Source organism: Epinephelus moara, chromosome 1, assembly GCF_006386435.1.
Source record: "Epinephelus moara isolate mb chromosome 1, YSFRI_EMoa_1.0, whole genome shotgun sequence".
Taxonomy (NCBI): Eukaryota; Metazoa; Chordata; class Actinopteri; order Perciformes; family Serranidae; genus Epinephelus; species Epinephelus moara.
The window spans coordinates 39,085,828-39,096,943 of NC_065506.1; the positions used below are offsets into that span (position 1 = coordinate 39,085,828).

At 41.0% G+C, this 11,116-nt stretch overlaps 1 protein-coding gene across 1 annotated transcript in view; it reads left to right on the forward strand.

The window, feature by feature from the left end:
* Positions 1-10,817, forward strand: part of scamp2l (secretory carrier membrane protein 2, like) — a 15,232-nt gene extending 4,415 nt beyond the window's left edge. Inside the window, exons 2-9 of the mRNA XM_050048110.1 lie at positions 355-432; positions 537-623; positions 3,073-3,202; positions 3,311-3,439; positions 4,071-4,230; positions 4,770-4,871; positions 5,395-5,512; positions 7,115-10,817. Of these exons, the coding sequence (XP_049904067.1) occupies positions 355-432; positions 537-623; positions 3,073-3,202; positions 3,311-3,439; positions 4,071-4,230; positions 4,770-4,871; positions 5,395-5,512; positions 7,115-7,261 (951 nt within the window). The 3' untranslated portion in view covers positions 7,262-10,817. The remainder of the gene's footprint in view (positions 1-354; positions 433-536; positions 624-3,072; positions 3,203-3,310; positions 3,440-4,070; positions 4,231-4,769; positions 4,872-5,394; positions 5,513-7,114) is intronic.
* The last annotated feature ends 299 nt before the right edge of the window (positions 10,818-11,116 follow it).

Here is an 11,116-nt window from a genome sequence, read left to right on the forward strand (position 1 = left end):
TTTTGCTTGTAAATGTCTATGTGCATCACGTTTATGACGGAAAACACATTATTTGATCAATTTACATTGTGCCCCTAAAGTTCTTTGTGCGCTCCTTTCTTTTTCAACTTAGGAGCACATGTGCTCCTTGGGAAAAAAGTTAGCGTCAAGCCCTGCCTGTGTCCCTTATGAATAAAGAAATGTGAGGGAAAGTACTTAATGCTTTGATGTTGAGTTGACAATGAAGGTTATTATTGGACCCTGCAGTCATCCAAAAACCTGGGGAATACAACACTAACAGCTGACGCAGAGCGATATGAAGGCCCTATCTCTACTCAGCAATACATCATAATAACACATTATGTTTTTTTACAGGATGCCTCAATCACACAAGCCACCAGTGGAGCCACTGACAGCGTCGGAGAGTTCAACCCATTCTCTGCCACTGACATGGTTAGCCCTTCTGTTTTAATATAAAGACTGATGTGATGTTTTTCCATATCATTGAGAGGGAGTTAAGATATTAAAAAAGCAGTGTTTGTCCAATCGTCTCACAGGGAAGCCACTCTGGCACGACCATCCCCATCTCTGCTGCCTCCACTCAACCTGCCATCCTCCCGACCTCTGTGGAACAGACCCCACAAGTGAGTCAGACACACATTTACAGATAAAGGACATTAAATAAGAAGGTGTGAAATCACATTTCGGCCCTTTATATGTCAGTTAAGATGAACTAACCAGAGTGCAATCAGTCTTTGGGAGTTGACCGTGGCTTTTAAGAACAATAGACAAGGACAATAATGATAACAACCTTGTGTTTATGAGTTAATGAGTGAATTGTGGAGTAGACTTCTGACCACTGGTGAATTTTTGAGGCTGGTATCGAGAGTTTATAAAGAACAGATAAAAACACATAGGCTGATGTAGGACTCTTTTTACGTGAACACATAGTACAAATGCAGTCGTGGAGTCTAAAATACTTGAAGTAAAAGTCCTGAATTCAAAATGATACTTGAGTAAAAGTACAGATGTTTTACCACCAAAGTATCAACAGTAGAAGTACTCGCAACGCAGGATGGCTCCTGTCACCGTGTTGTATTATCATAGAATATTATATTATTCTGTTTTTATCATTAACTAATACATGTAAGAGCATTTTAATGTTATAGTTTGTTCATGTGGAGCCTATTTTAGATGCTTTGTGTACTTACTGAACAGATTAGTAGTCTAAAACTGAGTCATATCAAATAAGCATAGCGTGTGTTTTTATGCCTCTGTGTCGGCAACAGCCATGACCAGAGACAGTATGTTCTTGGGGTGTCTGTATGTCCGTCCCATTCTCAAATTTGGCACAAACGTCCACTTGGACTCAACAATAAACTGATTAGATTTTGGTGCTTAAAGGTCACTGGGACCTCATCAAACATGATTCTTATGAAAGCAGTTTTTTTCAAGAACACCTAGAAGAAATTTCTTCATATTTGGCACAAACGTTCACTTTGACTCAAGGATGGACTGATCAGATTTTGGTGTTCAAAGGTGTAGGTCACAGTGACCTCACCAAACATGTTTTTGGCCATAACTAAGGAAATCATGCACTGATTCTGACAAACACAATTCTAACAGCATAGACTGATGAAGTGATGGCATTTTATATCCACAAGGTCAAATGTCAGCTTCACTGTGACGTCATCATGTTCCGCAAAACACTTTTCTGGCCGTCATACAATGCCAAAACTCAGGAACAGAAGGGGAGACATTTGGTCAGAAACTGAATTGGTGACTCTAATCTTGGGTGTCCTTCTTTAAACTTTGCTGTTGGGGGGGAGGATGTGTGTGAAGCATCCATGTTTTCACCGCCATGGATGTAAACTGTAACTGCAACTTGACTGGTTTGCAGAAGCATACAGCCGCAGGGCAGTAATTCCAGTTTGTGTAAAAAGTAATTAGTAACTATAGCAACTAGAAGTTTCAGATAAAAGCAGTAGAGCACAATATTTACCTCTGAGATGTTGAGTAGCAGTGTACAGTAGCATAACATGAAAATAGTTAAAATAAAGCACAAGCATGCCAAGATTGTATGTAATTACAATAGTTGGGTAAATGTAACATTACATTTTGATTATGATTATTGTGACACAAGAATTTGGACCCAAGTATGTTTATTTTACACATTCTCAGATGAACAATCAACTTGCCAGAGCTCTTTTGTACAATATTTTGTCTCTTATCTGCCAACGTAGTTGTCAATACAACTATATCTGTAATTAAATGAAATTGGGTACAGCATCAACACAGTGACGATATATAATTTATTTTGATATTTTAGTTTTTAGATCTTAAGTACTACTGTTAAACATGGTGGTATAATGTGCATTTTATTTTTATTTTAATGCGCATTTCATTTCAATTTTAATGCTCTATAGTTACATCCTTTTATTTCATACTCTTCTTACTTCTCAGTATTTCTGATTCTGATTCTGATGTCAGTGTAGTAGTAGTGATCACAAAATCTGTATAGCATTTGGTCTCAGGAGGAGCTGGAGTCTCACACAGCAGAATAAGGTGTGGAGTGGCTTTACTGCTGCCTGTGGTGAAGCTCATGAATTTCCCATCACAGTGCTGCTAGGTGGAAAAATGCACAGGGAGTTGTAGTGATGCAGGGACGATACTGAACACAGTGTTAAGAGTGCAGCTGTAGTATCTGACGTGCCACATGTTATGTGATGACCGGGGTCTTATATGATCAGTTAGGGGCCCAGGTCAAGATTTTATTATGGCCCAGGTCAAGGATAGATAAGTAAGATGAAAGGTTGGATTCCATCTAGATTGTCTCTCTGTCACTTGTCACATTTTGTCTCAAAGTTCATCAAAACAACCGACCTATATATGCAGGGTAAATTGAGCCGTTATTCAGAGCAGTTCACATTGGCTGAGAACCTCTCCAAGCATCCTGGATGCTTGATAGATGCTGTACTTCTTGTAATAAACCTTTCTATATACAAGCAAGACAGTGTCATTGGAGCCTCCTTCATTACCTTCACATCATCGCTATTTAATAAACAACACAGCTCTTCCATCACCCACTGTCAGGCAAATGCATCTGCTGGCCAGGCTAAACTGATCAAACAGCAGGAGGAGCTGGAGAAGAAGGCAGCCGAGCTGGAGCGGAAGGAGCAGGAGCTACAGAACAGGACCGGAGGCACAGCGGTCAACACCGGTGGTAAGTAGTTGTCTTAGAGGTTGCATGTAAACTTGTGTCATATGTACGAATGATAATCGACACACAGCTCACAACGTTAATCCACCTCTGATTTCTTTTGTCTGTCAGCTAAAGAGAACAACTGGCCACCTCTTCCTAAGTTCTCCCCTGTGAAGCCCTGCTTCTATCAGGACTTTGAGGAGGAAATCCCGGAGGATTATCGCAGGATCTGCAAGAGAATGTACTACCTCTGGATGTGTAAGTACATCTGAATGCAGTGTTTGCTTTGTACCTGATGGTTTGGAATGTCAGAGTTATTGATCCATAAGATAGGATGGTTGACATGTGATGGTTTTGGTATGTTAACAAGTCTGTCTCACTTTAAAACTTGTATAGCATGTGTCTAGTCTTCTGACCACCTAAATGCCTTTATACTTCGAGTCACATTCACCAATCACACAGGCATTCACATACTGGTGGCCGAGGCTAATGTACATGGTGCCACCTGTTACTTGGTAACCATTCACACGCACTCTCACACCAATGGAACAGCCATCAGGAGCATTTTAGGGTTCAGTATCTTGCCCAAGGATACTTTGACATGCAGCCTGGAGGAGCCCAGGGATTGGACTGCCGATCTTCTGATTGGTGGACAATCCGCTCTACCTTCTGAGCCACAGCTGCCCCTATTATACCTGTAGAGCGTAGGTTTGGCAGGGGTTTGGCAAGACACCTGCCTTGTTCATGGACTCATAGCAGTGCGCCGCTGCATGAATAAGAATCGATATTTAGCATTACGGGCAGTACAGTGATGCAGTGGTGTGTATTTGTCTACATGTTGATATATTTGATGGTAGTCTAGCTCATTGTTTCCTGTGTGTCTCCACAGTCCACAGTGCCACTCTCTTCCTCAACGTGCTGGCCTGCCTGGCTTACTTCACTGCAGACGCAGCGAATGGTGTTGACTTCGGTCTGTCCATCCTCTGGTTCATCCTCTTCACCCCTGTGGCCTTCATCTGCTGGTACAGGCCCGTCTACAAGGCATTCAGGTACAGCGTCTTACTGACGATGAAGTATCTTTGATTTGCTTTACTTACAGGACCGGATGGAACTGTTTGTTTCACAAGCAGTAGAAACATGGAGATGAACTCGTCAGCAGTGTTTTTTGTTTTGTTTTGTTTTGACATAATATAAAGTTTTCAGAGTTTTCTTGCTCACAGTTCAGTGCTTCAAAGGAGAAGCATCTGAAATCCCTCATATTGATATAGTAATGTCATAAGTCTTTCCCTGGTTTTAAAAGCTTCATCACAGATGTGATGTATTTTACTGAACTTACCAAGACTGTTTGAGCTGTTCTTTTATTTGCATTTACTCACCTAGTAATTATATCCATAAAACTAATGATTATTTATCAAAACTCATATTGTGTGAATATTTTATGAAAGCATTAGTAGCATTGTCAACCCTAGAATATCATCACAATATCTTTCTCCATATCGCCCAGCCCTAAGTTGTACACTTAAATGTCCTCTTGAATCCTAAATATCATTCATAACATGTCCTTTGTGTTGTCTGTTTCCCTCCTCAGGTCCGACAGCTCCTTCAGCTTCTTCTTCTTCTTTTTTGTCTTCTTCTTCCAAGTGGCAGTGTACATCATCCAGACTGTAGGGATCCCAAAGTGGGGGAACAGGTCAGTGAGAACAATTATCTGCATGTCGTGTGGTGTGAATGATAGTTGTTCATGCTAACAAGGGTCTGTTTTCATCAGTAAGAATGATTCTGTGCTTTGGATGGATTCGTAGTCATTTTGGGTATGCATGGGTCCATGAGTTCACTTCATTCATGCCTATGTGTTTGTGTGTGTGTATTCTTTCCGTGTATCTCCTCTCTTGCATCTCTTTGACAGATTCCTGCTGCCCTAACTTGTCTGGGTTGCTTCTTTGTAAGTGTGTGGAACTTTTCTCTTTGGGTTTCTTTTCTATATCATGTAATATATTAGGCTTTTCACTTTTCCATTATTCGCTTTGTCAAACTTCGTGCTTTTCTATCGGTCACTGGGGCAGGTTAGGACGTTGGCTCATTTCTCTTTAATTCAGTCGGTTTCATATGATTATGAATGCCAGAAATATTCTGTTGTCTACTGTACAGCACACACTCACTGCAGAGGAAGTGTAAAATGACACAAGGCTGTTTGTTGTCTCTGTTGTTGACAGCGGATGGATCTCATCCATCAGCATGATCCGGTCAAACTTGGCTGTCGCTGTGGTCATGATGGTGGTGGCTGGTTTTTTCACTGTGAACGCCATCCTGGCTGTCATCCTCCTGAAAATGGTATGCTTATGTAAAACTTCTCCTCACAACAGAGACTATTGAGTCGTGTTACAGTTTGCACTTTGCACATAATGTGGTCACTATTTGAATATTAACCAGTCAAGATAAACTTAATGTTTCTCTGGGTAGCTGACATTATTCATCCCTTATTATGCTTAAACTGCAGTCTAGACCAAAAAAGAAAGTCGAACATGGTGCAGTAGACATATATAAATATGGGTATTCCCACTGTGGCTTGATATTGTTTGCTCCAACGCAGTGACAGCGCAAAGAGATCAAAGAGAGAAACATAACAAGAGATACTAAAACTGGTGGTGACAAAAACTTGCAGTGCAGCTGCAATAAAAGGGGAACCAAGACATCAGAGGGAATATAAGGATTTAGAAACTGTTGAAAAGTTATACAGGTTCAGAAACACTGTAAGCAGGTCTGACTACAAACTGTTTATTTGGAAAGATTCGACCAAAATATACCACAATACAGCAGATGGAGACATGAGCAGATGCAAGGAGATGGAAACATTTATTCACAAATAAAAATGAAAAAAAAGAGATTTTTTTGAGGTCAGTAGCACTCTGTGGCCATGTTTGGACTCATGCCACATTTTTTTCACCCTCACATCAATTGTTTTCAATGTAGACATGCAGAGGACATGCTCAAAAGCAAGAATGACACTGCTGTGGCGAGCAGGTGTTCCCAAGCACTCTGAAATAAACACAAGTTTTGGAACGCAGTACCACAGACTGCATGTCATATGACGAGGAACAATCAGTTACAGGCGCCAGATATCTTTCCTTTTTTCGTAAATACCAGTCTGTGGTAAATATGGAGGAGAAGTTGATCATCTTAGTGAAGGGTTACCCAGAGCTTTACGTCCCTGCCCATACACAAGATCAGCTCCAAACTCAGGATTTCTGGTAGGTACATTCGGTGCTGGTTATGGCCGCTCAGCAACTTCAGACGCAACCTGCCTCCCCTTGAAAGTTGGCACAGAGAAGCAATCGGCCTCCCAGGAACGCTGCTCAGCCTTGCAGCCAATTTTTCCCAGTGGTCATTCGCAGTATTACAGTGAAAAAATCCCTTGAAACCCCAAAAACATTTTCCCCATAGACCACCCTAATAAGAGACATCTGTATAACTGTTGACAGACCACCTCAGACTGTAAACAAGATTGACTCTTTCTTGTATGAATTTTTGATCCAGGGTGGTTTTATATTTGTAAAACTTTCACGATTTAAAAATCTGTGATGTCATCACAATGTAAAGTCTATGAACCAAGTGGGAACTCCAGCTGTAAACCCAGAAGCTAGAAAACTTTTTGTGTTTGCGCCAGGCAATCTGCAAATATGTGCTTCTGCTGTACACACCCAGATATGCACTGAAATACACATAGTGAAAGCTATTAAGTTTTTTCTTTCATTCAAAAAAAATACAATAGCTCATGAGAAAATGGCACAAAAAACCCCACAAAAACAGTTGTTTTGGGATATCGTCTTAACAGACAGATGGGACTGAGAACATGAGCTCCTTGTGTTTTGTCCTTTGTTCTGATTTATGAACCTGTCACTGCCCTTATCTGTGCCCCTTTCTTTGTATCTCCAGGTCCACTCTAAGTACAGAAGGACAGGTGCCAGCTTCACCAAGGCTCAGCAGGAGTTCTCCAGCGGAGTCCTGACCAACCGAACCGTGCAGTCTGCTGCAGCCAGCGCCGCCACCTCTGCTGCCCAGGGAGCCTTTGGCAGGAGCTAGAGAAATTAGGCTGTTTCCCAACTCCTTCGTGCCTCAGGCTAGTCTCTTCTCTGACCAACCTGGCCATGTCCCAACATACTTCAATGGGTTTAGGGGATATGGGTTTGATATTTAATGAAAAAGGGCAAAAAAACAAGTAAGTTATGATGAGGGGAATTCTTCTCGCTACAAGATCAGCCCAGTGAAGTGTCCCTGTTCTCCACTTATAAAACAGAAAACAAGCTAGAGGTCTTATTCAAGCATGTAATGACTTGCACATGCCTTGGTTGTTATTGAACTCTTCACGACCCTCATCAGCAAATTCATGCTCTCAAAAGTTATTCTGGGAATTGTAGGGAATCCCAAACTGAAGTTGAATACAACAAGGCAAAGGAGGCAGAGTGGGTACGACACAAAATAACTGGCAACACCTCATCACAGTATGACTAACTGGAACATATATTTAACATAGTCGACTAAAAATGTAAATGTGAGATTATCTGCAGTGAGCCACAGAACAGGGCTGGGGTTCAGTGATAGAGTACATTTATTTAAATCCCGTCACTGTTAAATACGCTGGCGGAAAGTATTAGGATTCTTCCATCTCACAGTTCATGTAGGAATAACATACTGGGGCCTGAAAAATAAACACTGCGAAGCGTTGGGATTATAGAAGGAGCATACTTGACATGACGATGTTTTACCATCATTGAATGATGGGTCCACATAATGTATGTATACATACTTTTGTCATTACAGCAGCATGAAGAGTGTTCAAGGGTAACCAAGCCATGCTGTCGTATGAACAGTTTTAATGTATACAGTACACTTTATACTACTGCTCCCCTGTAATGAGATGCATAATGTTAAATACTTCACTACTGATGAACACAGTTGCTGTTTGAATTTTGCTCACTAAGCTGTATGTTTTAACGTGTATAATAATAGTGCATAGGACAAACTGATGATTTATGAAGGTGATGGGATGAAGGTTTAATCTTTCTGTTGTTTTAATCAGTTTACTGATTTAGATGAAGTGAGACAAAGAGCTCATGTTAGGGTGAATGAAGAAGCAGTTTAACTAAAACGGCACATTTTAATTGAGTTGTTAAAACCATTACGTTTTCTGTCATAGTATGGCACCTTGCTGGGATTAAACTGAAAGACAGGGTGCAGGTTATTTATGTAAAGTTACTGACATAGTATAGAGTTAAGACTTATTTACTTAGAGGAGTGTATTAAAGGAAGCTTTGGTATTTTTCAACCTGGACCCTATTTCCCCATGTTTGTGTGTCTAAAGCTCTATTCACAAGGGACTAGTGTTACCTGGGGACTTCATGTGATTCAGAAATTACCCCTCACGTCATGTTTCTTGCAGCGCATACACACAGGATAAGCAAAGTCTGTATTTTACTCAGATTTACTGACATTATCCCCCCGGATATGATGCACACAGTCATTTGTAACTCCACTCTACACAACACAGACACACTACAAATCACCACTAGCAGAGAAGTAGTGTTCACCACCGTTTCTTTTTTAAAAATGTGGGTTAAACAAACAGAATCGATTCTGTCGCACATTGTCACATTTAATCCATCTCATCATCATTTGAGATTTCGACCCTCTCTGTCATGACGTTCATTTATAATCGGCATCTCAGCCTCCGTAATTCTCAACCTGGAAAGAGGCAGAAAGAAGCCATGGAGAGAACAAAAGAACTTGAATACAACCCCAGATCAGCAAGATGTCGATTTGCACGGGATTAAGATCACAGACAACCTCGGCAATTATTGCAAATAACCAGAGATCCCCAGGTAACACTTGTCCTGTGCGAATAGGGCTTCAGGGACTAATGGAGAAAACAATTTTTGAATTGAGAGGGCTGCAGTCAGCAGCACCGAAACAGGCTGCGGTGTAACCACACAGGGCAAGAGCGCATGGTTCATTTACATCCACTGAAAGTTCTTGTTTTTGCCACTGAGAAGCTCGGATTGTTTTAAGCAACTGACAACATTATGAAAAGGACCCGACAGACATTTATCTTTACTTTTGCTTGGTCCGGGCTGTTTGTTACTGTCTTCCTGCAACAACTCCACTTGCGAGACCTCAGAAGAGAGATTTCTCCTTGAGTGAGACTTGGTGAGACACAATAACAAACAGATCGGATCAAGCAAAAGGAAAGGAAAAAGTTTTTTGTCTTTGTCTGTGACTAAACAGTAATGAAAATCTGAGCCTGTCAGTGGCAAAACCAAGCACTTTTGGTGGTTGTACAAAAGCCATTTTTACACAGAGATCCCGCAATTGGGCCGCAACAAAGACCCTTCATTACGCCGGCTATGCTTTTGTATACAGGGCCAAACAACACCACCTTCATGCCACCCCAGTGTGTGATTTCAGACAGCATGCCAGCCTTCCAGAAGCAAAAGAGGTGTGACAGGCACGACATGTAACGAACAGTGTCGGCATCTAGTGTGACAAATAACATACATGTTGACAGAGCTTTCTTAACAATAGCAATAGCATCCCATGTCTCTGTTAAATAGAGTTTGATCTCATCCTCTGTTTAGAAGTTAAGGAGCTTCCTCAATGAACTATCTCCCCAGTGTGTGAATATTTTTGGTGTCTGTTTTTCTTCCTTGAGTTCGCTGCTAACAGCTTCTGGCTGTTTTTTAAATCTCCTGCCGATGAGTCACACACATAACATGTCATCAAAACCGTCCCGTCCTGCCTGCTGACCCTTTTACACTAATGTAAATTCAGTGCTGTTACCAACTCCACTGCCGGCTTATTGGCAAGACAACTCTGTCCCCCCATTCTGCTTTTGTACGTTTTTTTAAAGAATGCGAATAACAGCACAACACTCCCGCCTTTAACAGTGTAAAAGGGGCTATTGAGGGTGCGCCATCGCTTTGAAGGGTTACATTGTAGCCTGTTTCGCAGCTGCAGACTGCAGCGCTCTTGCTCAATACTAAACCAGTTTAGGTATTGTTGTTCCCATTAGTCACTTCGACACAAAAACATGGGAGAATAGGGTCCAGGTTGAAAAACACTGAAGTTTCCCTTTAATGAGCACAAAGAACACAATAGTTATCTGTCGATTATCCATTCTTTTGACTTTATATGAATTATACTGCAGATAAAAGTCACGTGTTACTGAATAGTCGCAGATTGTTCGTATTTTCTAGCTGCTTTCTACCTACTTGTTTTTAGGTATTTTCACATTTGTACTTGTGAATATTTACGCTGTCCTGTTCTGACCTTTTTGTTACTGAAACACTAAATAATTTTGTCTAGGTGTAACCTCAGTGCCTTTCAGCTAAAGTTATGCACCAATGTTTGTGTGGGGATTTAAGCACAAGGCTGTTGGTTGTTAGTGTTTTGTCTGATTTTGTTTTTCTAAACAGAAATTTATTTTATGGTGAAGTTTCCCTTTCAACAATCATCCTGTGTATTAAGGTGTGTTGTACATATCGGTGCCTTATTTAAAACCTATTTACTGGAGGGGTATTTGCTGGAAATTGGTTCTCAGTCTTAACACTGAATAAAAAATAAGTCATTTTTTCCTCTTGAAAAACTGGATCGTGTTTAAGATGGCTCATTATATTAAGGTTATGATCCCTGTGGGTCAGTTACACAGTTTTCCCTGTTGTTAGATTCTTCTCTATTGTTCTCAGTCGTGCTCCTAATGAGAGCAGATCTGTTTCTAATGTACCAGCTTGTTCACTGTGCAGAGGTACAAAACAATTGACTCCATATTCAGTTCTGTAAAGGAACACCCCACACTGGTGACCTGCTGTGTAGTATGAAAAATGGAAACAGAAAATATCAAATGCAGCTGTGAGCAACACTGCACTGTAGAGGAGCAACACTCGC